The sequence below is a fragment of the Takifugu rubripes genome, chromosome 4 (assembly GCF_901000725.2).
Source record: "Takifugu rubripes chromosome 4, fTakRub1.2, whole genome shotgun sequence".
Classification (NCBI taxonomy): Eukaryota; Metazoa; Chordata; class Actinopteri; order Tetraodontiformes; family Tetraodontidae; genus Takifugu; species Takifugu rubripes.
In genome coordinates, this window is record NC_042288.1 from 7,041,677 (window position 1) to 7,058,907 (window position 17,231).

General features: G+C 46.4%; 1 protein-coding gene across 1 annotated transcript in view; it reads right to left on the minus strand.

The window, feature by feature from the left end:
* Positions 1–4,741: 4,741 nt before the first annotated feature.
* LOC101073206 (homeobox protein Meis1) overlaps positions 4,742–17,231 on the minus strand; it is a 61,898-nt gene continuing 49,408 nt past the window's right edge. Inside the window, exons 10-13 of the mRNA XM_011603091.2 lie at positions 13,679–13,737; positions 11,754–11,843; positions 10,978–11,075; positions 4,742–6,510 (exon numbers count right to left, since the gene is read on the minus strand). Coding sequence (XP_011601393.1) covers positions 11,017–11,075; positions 11,754–11,843; positions 13,679–13,737 — 208 coding nt within the window. The 3' untranslated portion in view covers positions 4,742–6,510; positions 10,978–11,016. The remainder of the gene's footprint in view (positions 6,511–10,977; positions 11,076–11,753; positions 11,844–13,678; positions 13,738–17,231) is intronic.

Consider the following 17,231-nt stretch of genomic DNA (forward strand, 5'->3'; position numbering starts at 1 on the left):
CGGAGAAACGATGATTCTATATTCAGAGTGCAACTGGTGTCTCCACAGCTGGAGCAGAATAGTCTGAAGTTGGTCCTGCAGTAATCAAAGCTTTACTTAATTAAAGGAAAGTGTAAAAAAGAAGAAGCAGAATCACAGGGGACAGACAGGGAAAATGGCCTGCTTACGTAAAAGGCAAACTATCGACTTAAATTATACAACAGAGCAGGTCAGAGCTCAGTTCCCAAGTCCTCTCTCTCTCTCTCTCTCTCTCTCTCTCTCTCACACACACACACACCCGCACAAACACCCACATGCAGGCAGAACAACAGCAGAGATGAAGACACACATTGTCACAGTTGGAGGGTGAAAAACCTCGGCTGACAGGGTGAGAGCGCGTGGAGCTGACATTTTTCTTGATGTGGAGCTGATGAATATGTGAGAGGGTGCAGCACGTTCACAGCCCCGCGCCCATCGCTTCCACGCACAAGTGTGGAAGAGGCGGCTCACTATTTCTGTCTCCGTAGATGCAGACTCCGATCCTGCTTTTCTGTCAATGAAAACTGTTACTCACATATCAGGATAAATGATTATTGTGCATGAAGAACAGCTTCTTCTGGAATGTGCATGTGATCAACGGCCTCTGGCAGCTGGAACTGAGGTAGAACTTTGGAAAATGTCGACTATTTCTTCTTTGCTCTGGCTCGAACTGTTCTAATATATTACAAGAAGATATTTTTATTTAGCTTTTATCACTTTATTGTAAGAAAATGTAGAAACTGTCCCAAATCCCCAGCGTCATCAATCAGAACACACTGGGAGATTAGGGCGTAGATTGGACGGGCTGACCGGTGAAGCAGCCTCAGCATATAAATAAACTAATGAAGGACGTGGCTCTGGGCCAGCACTTTATCAGTATTGTGTTGTGGCTGGAATTCAGCTGCTCTGTCCTGTCTCGACACGCTACCTCTCTGTTTACTTTCGGAGGCCAAGCAGGCAAAAAAAAAAAAAAAAAAAGTCTCAATGGCGCGATTGTGCGGCAGAAAGTGAAGGCGGCACTTTGGGTCCGGATGAAAACTATGCTAAAACACGGGAAAGGACCGGCCAGGGACACCCGTAGGACATCTAATAATAATAATAATAATAATAATAATAATAATAATATTAATAATAATAATAATAATATAGTCTCTGAGATTATTTCCTTTGCCCGAGCCTCTGTCTGATCAGGTAAAGACTGTGAGGAGGAAGGGGTATTTCTGTTGAAGCGCATGGCCAGGTGAGCGAGGAACCCCCACCCCCACCTCCGGTTGGCTCTACCACTTTCTCTGGAGCTGGCAAGGTGACCTTCCAAAGGTGGAGAGAACCGAAGGTGATGACAGGAACATCCCTGCTTATGAGCCAGCCGCGGTTTGCTTCTCTTCGCGGGGAACGGTGCGTTGCCAGTGGCGACTCCCTCCGCGCAGCGGGAGCAGCTACCTGGAAAAACACTGAGGCTAAAAGCTGTGTTATTCTAAGCATCGTGTGTTCTTGGTCGTGAGTTGGGAAGTGCAGGAATGAACCATGCGCCCCCAGATCATCCCGGGATGAAACATTTCCTGTGATCGAGCTGTGCGTAATTTCTCCAAAGCCCGAGTGTTTAGACTACCTGTTAACCGCCTGAATGTCTCGGAGCCAGGTTCCCCCACTGCCTGGCACACACTGGCGCGCATGTCCGAAATGGCCCAGACATACCCGCTGACAGGCCGCCGTGTGCGTCATGACGCACGGCTTTTGCGGTCGTTTGACAGTGTTGCAGGACTTTACGCAGGATCCGCTTCCATTTTATTAAAACATTACATTTGTGTCACGTGTTCATTTTAAGTCAATGGGAAAAAAACGTCAAAAAAAAATTAAGTGTATACTTTATACCACTACCTTTCCAACAAGCACGGGCGGTTTAGTATAGAATTTAACAAACTATCATGTACAATGTTGAAGTTTTGACTTAATGTCGCGTCACAGACATGTAGCCGATTGGAAATAGGAAACGTGGCATTTTTGTCCCAACAGTCTAAAGCTGCGCGCCTTAATCCATCATCTGTAATGGAACTAATAAGACAAATGGCTCTACTTTCACTTTCTCTCTCTTTTGCATTTCTGTTTTTTATCTGCAGCGACTCGGGGTTAAACAAATGAAACGAGCCGCCCCTCTTCTCTTTTTCTCCTCGCTCTTCTCTGTGGAAGCTCAGAGGGAAACAGACCGAACGTTACTTAGCCGGGACGCAGATAGGCTCCAGATAATGAGAGCCTGGCTGCATTAAATGGACAAACAGCGATGCGACATCTCCTGACCCCGCGATGCTCCTCTCGGCTCCATTGATCATCCCCCCTTATGAGATAATGCAATTACAAACATCAATAAGGAGCTGCGAGGGGAATCATTATGTGGTGACAGTGATAAATGATGCTGCAGAAAATAGCGGGCTCCTCTCGAACAATTCGTGCGCCCAAGGGGCTTTTGAGGGCCGGGGGCCCGTCGCCAAGGAGACAGATGAAATCCAAAATGGCCCCCGCGCAACAGTCCTCCTCTCTTCTCCCTTTTCTCTCTCTCTGACCAACAAACAGATTTTTTTTCTCCCCCTCTCTCAAAGTTTTCTCCCGTTGTTTTGAAACCAGCTGTCGCGCCGTTTTTTTTCTTCCGGGACTTTGAGAATGTTTATGTCCGCGTTGATTTAAAAAAAAAAAAAATAGACTCGCGTTGCCTGGGCATAAATGTCGAGAATTTAACTTTGATTGTCTGGAGAATAATAAAGAAATGTTGCCATTCGTGATGACGTAGATTTACGCGCGTTATTGTGGCCAAACAAACGAAATACATTTCCTTTCATTTCTTAAAATAGGAAGAATAAATTCACCTCGAATGTTTACGACATTAAACGTGAAAAATGAGTCAGAATATATGTCAATAATTTCCTAAAATGCACAACGGGAATTGCAAACTGGAATTAAAAACTTTTCAGGCAAAACAAACGAAACCAGTTTCGACATCAATTCCTACAGATTGCGCCGGTGATTAACCAACAGACACTCATTTAAATTAATCAGGCTACGCACATTATTCACGCCATGATTAGCTGGGACTCGCGGTGAGGCAGAGATCAGGAGCCTCAGTTTCCAGAGTTCCCCTTTTCAACCAAACAGGCGCATAAATATCTGCGTTGTTGTGGAAGGAAGACAGGCCTGTTCGGGCACCTCCGCGGCTCTGGAACACATTTCTGCTCCATTCATTACACTGACAGTTCACTCCGCGGTCAGCGTGTGTGTGTGTGTGTGTGTGTGTGTGTGTGTGTGTGTGTGTGTGTGTGTGTGCGTGTGTGTGTGTGTGTGTGTGTGTGTGTGCGTGCTACTAAGCTACTTTCAAACTATGTTTTTTGTCTTCTCCACTTCACAATCAACACAAAACACAATTCAAACTCAACGGAGTTTCTCCCGCAGAGGAAACACGCGTGAAACTCAGACGCGGGTCAAACACGCATGTTGGATTTCTTCTCTGCACAAATGTAGGTCAGTTGTGACACAATTATCGTAACACACAATCACAAAAGAGTTTCATTCCGCACATATCTACGTGGATAGAACATTTAGTCACGATTGGTTATTAACTAATGGAAGAAGATTCATTCAAACAGTTTGATTAAACAAAAGCTTTCCGTTGCGGCGTTACTTCATTTTTAATATGGTCTCACATTTATTTCACATTCGATTTTGTCCCCCCAAATTCAAACTTGTTCGTGTTTTGAAGTGATCTTTTTTTTTTATATCAAACCATCGATCCTGCAGCGAGTTTAATGTTGCGGGCGCCTCTGGTGTTTGCGTCCGGCCGGGCTGAGAAAGGACAGCCGGGAACCGTGCGCTCACACTGGCCCCGCCGCGGACAGTTACCCGGCCTCCCTAAAGAGGGCAGTCAAGCATGGGCTTTCTCCTCCTGTCTCCAGAGCTCCCAGCGGCCACGGGCTCAGGAATTCACATTTCACAGCCTCGGATTTTCCAGCTACGGTGAAGAGGCGAAGCAATTAAAACGTCGCCTTTTTTTTGTTTTTTGCTTTTTTTAAGAGCAAGTTTTTTTCTCCGTTTTGGTGTAATTAGCATTCATTTCGGGTAAAGGTAGTAAAACACAATAGTTACGCAGCGGAGAGATACACGGGGAGTGTATTGATTTACGCGCGGACCAAACAGAGCCTCTCTTGTTCACTGCTTGACGTGAAAAAAGAAGAAGATATTGGCTTTGAGATACGAGGCTGCTGCCTGAAATATATCAGTTACGTGAAAGTTCTCCTCTGGCGTCTCCTCTGTCTCCTGAAGTGGAGCCCGAGTCGGAGCTCTCCGTCGGCTGCGGCGCGCAGCGGAGCCCTTTGACTGCGGGCAACAAGGCGTGAGGGAGAACTAATCTTCCCATTTACATGTTTGTAGCAATTTTACTTAAATGAATTTTAATGCTAAATGAAGGATAATTCGCTTTCTCTCCCCTCGCCTCCTCCTCTCCACGTGAGAGAAAATTACAGCAGAACGCATGAATTAGCTGCACATTATCCACAGCAATGAGAGGAGCGGCTGCTGTAAGTGCGTGTTTCTTTAAGAATAAATGGACTTGTGCTTTTTTCAGTGGCCATTACGCGACGTGAAAACACGGTGGTACATAATTCAGCTCGTCAGATGCTTTTTGGTTGTCATAAACCGCGTCTGCGTGGAGAAGATATGGTGAGACTAGTTATTAATGGGGTTATTTGAACAAAAAGTATTTATTTACAGCACAGACGTACATATAAACCCTTCAAAGTAAAAGCATATGGAACATAACTCGCCTTCAAATGAAGTAAAATATGTGCGTAATACATGTTTGAAGCAATGGATAATGGAACGCATTGATACCCCACATGTGCAGACACACACGCGCACGCGCACGCATCTTTTACATTCTCTCCTGTCTGTTGATCAGCATGACATCATCTGTTCAAATCAGAGTGAATGAACCTGTGTAGATGGTGTTTTCCCATCCAGGCAGCCTCTTTCTGCTGTCAGGCCACATTCAACACTGTACTGAGGAGAATCCATTGGCTCTGCGAGTGCTCGGCCTTGTGACACAAAACACATCAACGGGACACTGGAATAGATCTTCAGAGCGCCTCCATCACACACACCCGTGGAGAAAAACAGGAAACGGCGTATTTGTAGGACGTCGGCTGGTGGATCCCCATCCAGTGGGAGATTTTTTTCATTGTTTTTGAACAACCACAGCTCTGTGTCTTGTTTGCTCTTCTGCCGCGATGTGAGCAGACCTCTGCTTGTCCTCTCGGGAACAGAGTACAAAATGGAAAATTAAAAAAAGACAAATTGATTAAAAATCTTGCGCATTTAAAAGGAGGCCATTATGTTAAGGTTAGCCATAAAGTCTTTTATGACTCCAGATGATGTTACAGTTTTAGCAACAAAACTTTTCTGCAAGTCACGAATTAAGAACCGATCTGACGATTAATCAAAGAGGAAATGGACATAAAACGTGCAAACATGTGGATGGTAAAGGAAATTAGCTTCCACCCGGCCCGTGCGTGGGTTCGGCTGTGAGTGCGTTTGTTGAAGAAAAGAGATTCAAATTAACATCATGCTCAAATGATCGAATTGTCCATTTATTCTGGTTTTTCTCTTTTTAAAAAAATGCATCGTGATTCAATGGAGGAGGGGGGGGGCAGAGGGTCAAATTTGATAGAGAAATGGCACACACATAGTGTGGAAAGAAATCAGAAAAAAAACAGGAAGAAAGTTCACATCCTTTTTAAAAAATCTATTAGAAACAACATAATATGCAGAACAATACAATAGCATTTACAATACTTAAATTCCCAGTTCTTGTGAGAGTCCAGCATAATTTTACAACAGTATACAGTATATTTCTCCGCTCGCCTCCCAAACTAGGGGCTGATATACTTTTATTTTCTCTTCCCAGACTTTCCCTCCTTCCACCTTTCAATTCGCTATATGTTTTAAAGGGCACCTATGTTGCTCGGTTAGCATCCTGACAGATACAGACATTCTCCTTGGTCCGTTTCCTTCGCTCCAAAGAGCCGAGTGCTCCTCACAGGAAGTCTCTTGTCTTTGAGTCTACAATATATCACAGGTGCTGCCTTCGCCAAAGGTACAGTGAAGTCCAAGGACACAGAGCGTCTTTTGTGTCATCCACACTCACAATCGCAATCACTTTCATCAGAGGAATCCGTTTGAACGCCGGCGGGCGGTGGCAGAGTCTAGCGCCCGCCGGAGAAGAAGCGAGCGTCTGTCAGGACTGGGGCCTAACTGGATTGAACCGAGTTCAATCTTGTGGCCAGGATTTGTTGGCAGTCACGGGAGGTTTCCCTGTTCCAGCCGAGGAAAATGCTGCTGGGTCTGGGTAGTGGTCCGAGGGGGTTAGCTGTCGGTGGTGGTTGCGTTAAAGTCCCGTAGCTGTGCTCCGGAGTCATCTGAGAGGCAGGTGATCCCCCGGTTTGTCCTGCAGTTCTGAGGAAAGAGGAGATCAACACGTGTAAACAAATTGGGCGTTTGATCTGAAACGGCAACTTTATCATTTTACAGTGCGAACAAAGTTAAATGGCGAAGCAAAGGTGGTGTTAGCGGTTGACAACAGTGCACAGAGTCTCCCGGCCCTGTACAGTAGGCGGCTGCTGCTGTGAATGCAGCTCGGCGCTAATCTGGGTCAAGATACAGACCCAAGACTGCCCTTCACCGAGACTGCGGGTGTATGAGAGCGCATTGGAGGGTTTAGTGAGTTAATCCTACACCCCCAGTAATGCTACTTAAACAGTAGGAGAGGACTTAGAGACCAAACACACACGATCGACTTGAAGTGATACAGAGGTCCACTACTTAACGTTTCCTGGATAATCTGTTTAACTGGACAACAAGAAAATTTGAAATTAGCCTTAGGTTTATGCTTTGACCGAGTCAGCCTTTTGGTTAGCGCCGCCACGCCGTGACCCGTTTAATCCCTAAGCCAATAATCACATTGCAATTCCGCATTTCCTCCCAAACTACATATCAAGCGTATCATCTATACCGGACACCTGCTGCATCAAATCTCCACACACAAAGAAAAACGCAGTAAAGAAGTCCATCCTCGCGCTCTCCCTAGATTCGTCTTTTTAAGGCTGACAATAACCGCCATCCATCACTGCTGATGGAGAGCCACCGCTCGCATTCTGCCGCCATTGTTGTCAGAAGCAAAGAGGAGAGGTGAGACTCCCAGCCAGCCGTCACCTGAGAGCGCCCAGGGCCCGTCCACGCGATCATCCTGCACATAAAAGGGCCACGATGGATGACACAAAAGGCAGCAGGGTGGGAAAGACAAAGGAGACAACAGAGGAGGGGAATGCAAAGGACCCTTGTTTGTCATTCCCGTCATCCATCAGTTTTCACCTGGGCTCCTGAAGAAACGGGGGGAAGTGTTATGTAAGCTTCAATTAGCTTCCTTTCAACCTGTGAGGTGGTCAGGGATGCATCCATCTTTTCTTCTGGACCTAATTGTGCCAAACCTGTGACCTTACTATTGTGGGACATAACTTGTGGGATACATATCATTATCGATGCTAGCTTAGATTGTGGAAAAGTGACACGGTCGGCCCCCGAACAATCATAGTCAATTTGTTTTGCTGAAAAATTGCCAGAGATGCTAATTCAACGGTAATTATTCTGAAATCAAAACAGTTAATGTGCCGTACATGGGCCTGAAAACGTCGAGCAGGACGAGCGTCCTGACAAATGAAGCAAATCCACATCAAGCAGGTAATGACGGCGATGTGTGCTTGAAAAATTCCATGCCGCTAATAAGGTTTTTTCACTTAATAAGCCAATCAATACATTGAGCCGCAGGCTTCCTTTGTAGACTCTGAACGGGATTCCAAAGGGACTAAATCAACAGGGACACACATTCACGTGGACAATACAGGGGCCACAAAATCCCCATTGGGACCTGCTTTATCCAATGTTCGTTAATAGTAAAAGTTCATCCACCAGAAAGAGAAGTTGAGAGTGGGGGCAGTGGGGACCGAGGGAAGCGATCTTGACCCCACAACAGAAGGTTAACAAATTTATTCTTAATGATTGGAGTAGTGAATCCCGGGACAAAGGGTCTCCAGCTGAGACTGGCTGCAGCAGGGTTATGGGCTGCATCCACTCAAGCGTTGTAGCCGGCATGTTGGAGAAACCGAAAGTGGGCTTGGGTGGAAGAAATTCCACATGCTCCGTGCCATGATTAATTCTTCCACACTGTGATAACTATTGTCCTGAAACGGAAAATTGCAGTTTTCTGGGGCCGCTCCTGGCTAATTTCATGGAAGAGGGGAAGCATGGGAGAGGCAGAAGGGAAAGGGCGATAGGGTCAGCCGGGAGTCATTCTCGGCACTATCAAAGGCTCGGCTCACTTCTGCTTCACTTGCTGGACTTCATCTCTGCTGACAGGTGTATTGTTTCACAAGGGGATATAAGCTCTGTAATCATCATTGGGTGGAGAGCACAACTCTCTTCACTAAGCAGCACTAATTGGCTGTAGTTTTAAATAACGTAGCGGTGTGACTGCGAAGCACGCCTTCTGAATCAAGCCTCGGCACAATAATCACTCAATTTAGCCCTGTGGTAACAAAACCTAACTCCGCTAATGAAAATTGCTTATAGAAGATGATGAACCTGTGCTCTCTTAATCAAATAAGATAGCCTGCCTCCCAGAAAATCTATTAATTTAATTGGTGGTGAAAGGATAACACACATCACGGACGTTTAATTGACCTAAAAAGGAAAGTTTTTTTTTTTCACAAAGATGAGCAAAGAACAGCTAGCAGCGGCTAGCTAATGAAGCTGTGAAGAAAGGACTTGTCGTGAGGAAGTGCAGACATATTTCCATTACAATTCTTCCCCCACTCACCCATCCCGCCCTCCTTCTTTACGCTTCTCTCGTTCATCTGCCCCTCCCTCATTCTGTCTGCCTGCCTCCGTTTTTTTTTCTTTCTTTTTTCCCCTCCACCATCTACTCGTCCTCTCTGTGCTTTGCCCGTCTCACCAAGGATTCCTCTGGTGGCCCAATTACGAGATTCAGCAGGCAAATTGAGGCTGTTTAAAGCAAGGTCTGCTGGGAAGGCTAGCAGCTGCTGGAAAGAAGCAGCTTGGACAGGGCGAACCAGTCCTCTCGTTTTGTTTACACACTCGCACACGTAAACACAGACGTGCGACTCGTTCACGCGAGCCTCTCTATCGCCGCGTCTACCTGCGTTTCAGACCTGAAAATGCCAACCGGCGCGTGGCCCACGGCCTCCTCTGGCAGTGGACATTTGGGGCTGAAACAAGGGCGGCATATTTTCACAGTAGCGTGCGCGAATGGGCACGCGCATTCTGTGGAGGGTTAATGGTCTCTATTTTTGTAAACCGAATAAGTCAAATCCATTGGTCACACCTCTGGTGATGGCATATTTAATTTGGATCTAGTCAATTAGGCCCAGCTAAGCTCCATACCCTGCTGGCTACCTCCTCCATTTTGCACTAGTTTGTGTCTCCTCCCTGTGCCAGCAGTAATCCTATTACCATACACACACATGCACATACATGCACAGTTATGCAGACATGTTCATACGCATGCACTCACCCACACATGTCCTAATGCATGCATTTCCTATGCTAAAATTTGTATACGATATACAGGGACCGACAAAAGAACAAACACATATACACGCACACACACAATGATGTTGCACAATGATTGGACCCATAGCTAGTTTCTACACACTGAGCACTGTGACAACACCAAGGCTGTATACATCCAGAATCATGTGGGAGTCTATTTGGCCCTGGGGCGAGAGGGAGAGAGGGAGGCAGAGAAAGGAGAGAGAGAGAGAGAGAGAGAGAGGAAATGAAAGAAAGAAGGAAGAAAGAATTAAAGAGAAATAAGAGCAAAAAAACAAAGGAGTGCAAATTTAAGAAAGAAAGATGGTGAGGGCTACTCTGGCTTGTTAGTGTGTGTATTAATTTGGCAACCCAGCAGATTTATGACACTTAAGGGCCCCTCTCTTCTCTCTAGCACTCTGTGCACCAATGACAACCGCTTGCATTTTTTGCCAATCAGTCTGTTACTATGGTAACATCCTACCTGCCCGCCCCCTTAGAATCCCTCCACCTTGCAGTTGTGAACGCCACCCTCTGTCCCATTCCAGCCCCACCTTTTTTTCCTTCTTTCCCACCATTTGCACTGAAACACCACTTGACTTTCTTTTCATTTTAACATTTTAAATTCGCAGTTATCCATTTAATATGCGACGTGATTCTAATGCGGCACATGAAGACACTTAAGTTCAAACTGGGGTTTGGTTTGTTGGCCTCTTGTCTGCTTCTTTGTCAGTTTTGTAGCCAGAAAATCATCCTGTCTTTATTTTTTATTTTTCCCTGGAATGAGTATTGGTGCACACAAACACTTGTATTCCTATCTTTGTGGGGACTTTTTTCTACATAAGACAAGTTACCCAGCTCCTAAACCTGAAGCTAAGTTGCTAACCATCCCAACGCATCCCTCAACCATAATCTGAACCCAGTTCCAACCTCAATCTTAAAACTGTCTTAACCCTCACACAGTCCTTCGATGTTGTGGGGACCAGAAAAACTGGCCCCACTTAAAAAAAATGCACCCACTTTCCATGTAGGATGAGCATTTTGATACTCAATATTTGTCAAATACAAGGACACACACACACACACACACACACACACACACAATCTAAAAAGAGTTACAAGGTTGTGATCAAAGGCTTTTATCACCAGGCTGAAAGTGTGAGCGAGAGATCAGCCCGAGAAATGAAGGAAAGTCTGACAAAAACTCGAGAGATGTGGGCAGATGAATAATTCCTCTATATATTAACTCGAAGACAAAAGTCCTCCGTGAAATCAGACACGGCACAAACATGGGGCGGAGGGGAGTGTTTGCATACTTACATCCCTGGTTGTGTTGCGATTGGTCAGGCTGCGGCGGGGCTACATGTAGTGCCACTGACCCTCCATCCCCATGTTCATGCCCATTCCACCCATGGGTCCTTGGAAACAGCGAGATCGAGTTAACATCTTAGCATCGTTACACGATTTCACAAGAGAAAAAAAAAAAAAAAGCTGAAAAGTCATTTTTCCTGTTTGTTTTTTTTTTCCAAAGAAACTTTATATTTCTGATGGAGGGAATTGGCTCAACTCTGGAGGAGAGGGACTTAAGTAGCCTGGAAGTTCATCCAAACCTGCTGACTTTGAGCAGAGGGTGAGATAGGGTTAGGGACTTGAGAGAATCCCAGAAAACAGGGGATAAAGGAGAAGGAGAGAAGCTTAAGGACAAACTCTGGGATTAGGCCTGATGGCGTGAGAGAGAGGGACTGAGAGGAAGGCAGAGGGAGCGAGGGAGGAGATGGTTGTGTAATGTGACTGACCACACCTGTTCTGCTGTGTGGAAGGAGGAGGGGTAGCTATGTGTGCGTTTGTGTGTCTGTCTGTGTCTGTTTATGCAGGTTTTATCTATGTGCCATGTTTAAGTTCCCTCACCGTCCAGGTTAAGCTTAATTAAAGCAGCATGACACCATCAGTACTGCTGCAAACACAGCAGCACCCTCAGACACACTGAGAAGATGAGGGAGAAGAGTGAGACGAGGCTCGAACAAAAGGGAAGAAAAGACGGCGCGAAGAAAAAAACAAGTGATGGAGGAAAAGAGGACACGCAGGGAGAGCCTTACCAGGTGGTCTGATTCCCATGTGCTGCTGGCCGTCCATGACGAAGCCCCCCATCGGCTGGCCATCTGGATTGTAGGGAGCTCCTTGACTTACTGTGGATTGAGGAGGAGACAGAGGGAGGGAGGGATAGAGGGAGGGGACGGAGTGGTCAATTAGTGCTTTTAATTAAGGCTCAGTGGCCGGAGAGGGCTCATCTGTTGGCCGGCGCACGCACAGGGAGCCATCGTTGCCTTCCATTGTACTTCTGTGGCGTCTCCGTGCACCCGGCTTTAGTTGAGAAGGTCTAACTACTCTCAGGCGGAGAGTTCAACACAGACGACACACACGGACTCCTTAAGAGGAATGGTGATACGTTTTTTAATGATGCTAATCAAGAAATAAGCTTTCCTGAAAGTTGGGTTTTATTGTTATTGTTTTTATTGAATTATAACTAGAGATACTTTGGGCCGATATTGGCATTTAAAGGCAATTGGTTGATATCGGAATTCCCGATTTAAGTTTGAAAATATCAGGATGTTGCTAAAAAAAAAAGCCGATATCAAACATCCCTGCTGACAACCGTCAAAACACTGAATCAGATGTGCCTTTAGAATGTTAACGATAAATAAGTTGTGGATTTAAGTATGGCTCCTATACTGTCCCGCACAAAGTCTAGCAGAAGAAAAAAAGCTCCGGAGCGAAGCCGTGATCACGTTTCCTCCGTGTCAATGATAAGTCGTCGTGTTGAGTGGCCTCAGAAGCTGCTCCTACCTAAATGCTTCATCTAATAAATACAGCCTATAACTGAGCAGCGACAATAAGTGAAACCTGATAGGGTTCCTGGTTTTTTGCTGGCCTCCATTGTTCTGCTCTCATAGAAATCCACTTACCTCCGATTCAGGCTGTTTGGGGGTCAGTCAAGCAAAAGCAAGAACTCAGCCCCCACTGAATGCCTTTGAACTTTACTGCGCCCCTAATGCCACCCTGACCTCTGACCCCTATTACAGGTAATAAAGTTTACGGCAGTCCAAGCTGAGCTATGCACCCGGAGGACTGCTCGCTCACTCCCCTCACTCCCTGTAACTGCCACAAATAGGCATGGGGGTTGCTTTAGAGGGGGTGGGTAAAACAGGTCTGGAGCCTAAAAGCCAAACAGCGGTCAATCCCAAAAAAGAACCGATAATAGTTCTTCTTATGTTTTGGTTTGGGACGGGGATGAAGAATTGAGTGTGTGTTTTAGGGGAGGTAGAGGGTGAGATTTGCTTTTTTGGTCATAGAATGTCAATTTAATTCATAGCGGTTGCTAATATTGCAATATTTGTTGATATGTTTGTTGTGACCTGTACATGACACCTAAAATATGAATTATTTCATTAGTCCAACTCACACTGGACTTTAAAAGTGTGCACAACATAATAGCCTAACTGAAATCAATTCACTCCTAGCACACCCAGATAAAGGCAAAGTTGATCTCCTCCTGCACGTCTGCAGACCTGTCGGACTAGATCTCCTTAGCATGTGTTACACCTCTGTCGTGACCCGGACAGCAAACACCATGTACAAATATGAACAGGGGAGTTTGAGCCGAAGTTTTTGGATAGAGACATGCTTCAGCTGCTAACGTGCTAGCTGGCTATTGACTATTGTTGTGGGCTGTGACGTTGTAGGTCAACCGGAAACAAGCTGGAGCAGCGTGAAACGCCACCTATCGTAGTGAAGGTGACATGATTTCAATAATGGATCGATCACGCTCCCCTTCGTGTATATTGGGACACAGACAATAGAATAATTGAACAGCTTAGTCGAGCTGCGGTTGTTGCGGTGCATGTAAATGAGCGATGAGGTTTCTGGGTATTTTGGGAAATCCTTTGTTTATCTGATGGAGCTCTGAGTGCATGGAGCAGCTCATGTCCGCACATCTTAAACGCAGTAATTACGAGAGACTTGCCTGCGCGGTTCGACTGATCGATCATCGGCTGGACTATTCTCCTTCTGGCATTGATGAACCTGCAGAACACAAAAGGAGACACAGGAAAGAAAATATCAGCGCGATCCTCCAAACAACACCAAGAGCTCGCAAAGTTGCTGACTCAGAAAATACCGAGAAAATACTGGCGCACCAAACAAAAACAAGCGTATTGCCGAAGCACCCTCTATTTCTCAGCAAAAGAAACCAAAACTGCAAACAGGAAATGATTTTTCTCCGAAGGGCCCTACAGCCACGGCCGACGTTACATCTCAACAGAATTAACAACCAATCGGTTGTCTGTCAAAACGTAAAAAGTCTCCGGCTTGTGCAAACTTGCGCCGCCTGGGCTTATACAGCCACATCAGGCTGAACAGTGGGGTCTTTGTGGGGGGAGGCTTAAGCGGGATTTTTCCCCCTCTCTCTGCCTGTTTCAAACACGTCAAGCCATCTCGCATTGTTGGAGACATTCCACCTCTCGAGGAGACTGCTGACTGTTTAACACACTTGGCTCGGAGTGGGAAGTGTTGCTGACAGAGACGTGTCGCCCTGCCACCGACGAGAGCCATTGTTTTGGGCGCTGCGCTGTTATGGCAGGTGACCGTGCGCTTCAATATCCGCAGGAGCTCTATGAAGTGTGTGTGTTTACATTGGGAGTGTGATTTAGTGCTTATAGCCTTGAACACCACATTTACCCTGCAACCGCCGATAAAAAAACACACCGGTCAGGCCATTAATTGTGCACAGAGACGCATCGTTAGTTAAATTTCAATGTACCGGATTTGAACAACAAGCTGCCGAGTCTGAACCTCCTCCTCTGCTCACATGCATTCAGGCCACTGCACACACCCTTGCAGGAGTGCTCTGGCCTTGCTCACACTAACCCCTGACGAAATGACCCTTTGACCTGTAATGACCCCAAGGAGCAGGGACTCTTGGGGCTTCTGACTTGATTTATGTGTTCCTGCTGTTGCCGCAGCAGAGACTTCTATTTCATCTTTGAAAGGATGAGCATTACCCCAACTTAAAGGAAACAATAGTTGTGCAGCTTCTGAGGCTGAAGAAAAGAAGAGGGGAGGAGGAACAGAAAACAAAAGGAGCCCAGCTTGGGCATCTGCTTGACCTCTGATTACTGAACAGAACCCTCTTGCTTTTTAACCCTTTAATATTTCCTCTCTTTCATGGCGGTTCCACTTTTGTTCTTTCTCTCAGGTGAAATGATCTGAGGAGAACAAATACGGCGGCCCTGTCAGCCTCTGAGTTGCTCAGACTATATCATTATCAGCTCAAGAAATTAAAACGTGTTCCGTTTGTGATTCAATTTAAAGATGGGACGGAGAGAGAAACACCAGAAGAGTTAGGGAGGAATGCACGAATGCAAAAATGCACTGACATGGCTGCACACAATCAAATGAGAGAACGTCTGGAGTTTTATCACCGACACCCACTCCCTTCCTCCCATACCCTGTTTTGCTAGGGTAGATATGAGAGGAGGCATGAGGGGTGGTGGTGGTGGGGGGGGGGGGGGGCATGGTGGGGGTGGTGGGGAGGCAAGGCCTGAGCATTCCTTTAACTCGCCTATCATCTCCTCTTCTCAGAGCCCTTTATAGAAGGACAAGGTCAGCTGGAGGCCAGCGATGACTAACTGTTGACCTCTCCTTCTCTTCACCTTCTCCGTTTCGTCTTTTTCTTCTCCTTGCCCCTTTGCTCCTTTAATTTTCCCTTTTGCAAAACGAGACTCCTTCTGCCGCCATTAGAGAAGCGCTGATGTAACACGGCAGCAACAGAACTGCGCTGTTGAGAAAGGGCGGCATTGGTTCCTGCTGCAGCTCCAAAATGGCGTGAGCTGAGCCTTCAGAAATCCCAAACAATATCAATCATGCAGAAAACTATAAAATAAAAACACTCCGGTCTAGTTTTGCACGTTATTTCCGTCATCACAGCTACGTGCGAGAGCGTTGTGGATCAGTGCACTGGTATGTTGCTCTATAACAGGTGAAACCTGAAGAGTGACAGCTAAAACCTGTCGGTGGCTCCTCTTTCTGGTCACTACGGTGCAGACTTGAGACCTGCTAGCTAGCTGATAGCAGGTCTGTTGAAAAGTGGGAGAGAAGAGTGAAGAGAGGAAGTCATGTCTGGTAAAGGTTCTGTTTTAGGAAAAGACAAAGACTGAATCTAGGCCTGATGGAAAATTCTCACCTACCACTGTATCAGTGAGGTAATAATCCCACTAACAGCGTGTACCACTGTGACTCTCAGTATCTCTTTCCTTCTCCTTCTTGCCCCCTTCTTATCTTATGGTGGAAACAGGCGATTCGGCTCCTAGGGACTAACCCGCCAACCTTCCCCCCTCCTCATTGCAAAAACTCTCACTGGCTTCCTGTCCCCGCTGTCCCCATATCTGAGGCCAGATGCACCACGGGGGCTGGAACAAAGGATAAAATGTCTCTCATAATAGCAGCCAGGGGAACAGAGCAATGGAGAGTGGGAGAATGTGGGAGTATGAGTGGTTAGGGGGGGGGCAAGGGGCTCTGGTCTGCAAACCAGAAACTCTTGCTGTGACTGTTAATAAGTTGACAGAAAGACTGGCGTCCAGAAAGAGGATATAAGAACGAGTGATGTAAAGACAGAGAGGGGAAAAAGCGGTGCACCCCATTCAGGGGTACAAGGCTTCACCTTTGCGCGACCCCTGGGTGCTATAGGGCCCGTGTTTATGGTCTGTCCATTCCCCGGCCTCCCATCACAACACAATGAGCCACACTATTCAGGTCTGCTCACTGCAACAATAGCTGGGCTATTTTGCCATGACACACTAAAGTCGGGCATAAAAACAGCAAGGCGAGCGTCAGGAAGGGAAAAAGTCGTGAAATAAAAATGCGTCGTTCTGAGAGGCGCGTATGGTGTGAACACCACCAGGGGTGAGAGCAGGAGTCCCACCGCGGGCACACATGTTGTGCATATGCACGCACTCGTGGTACGGCCCATCAGAAACGTCAGCCATATGTTCTACCACAACTGAAGGCGCTTGGAAGTCACATGATGCGACTGTGCGAGTTTCATTCTTTTGTTTTTCTCTCTCCGATCTATTCCTCCTTCTGAGATTGCTAATGTCTGGATTAATCCTCCCACCCTGCTCTCTCTCTCTCGAAAGAGTGGAACTGATTGCGACGGCGTCTGCCAAGCCCTTGCTAATGTCCTATTCTCATTACACGCACACACACACACGCACGCAGGAGGCAGCCGCACACAGGTGTACGCAAAGCACACGTGAAATGCCCAATTAAAAGCAAGAAATTGTCTTTTTCATCAGCTGCCTTTGTTGCGTGACCAATTAGGGGATAATTTAATAATGAGCAGTGGAAAGATGCAGATTGGATATACAAAAGGTTACCCTGCGAGCTCATTGATTTACATTCATGTGGAGTTCTCAATTTCTGCGGCGCACATTCTCACACACAGGCACATCTCCTGAGCCTTCACCAATATTACAGCAGTAACACGAGACAGAGTGAAACACACACACGTGCACATACAG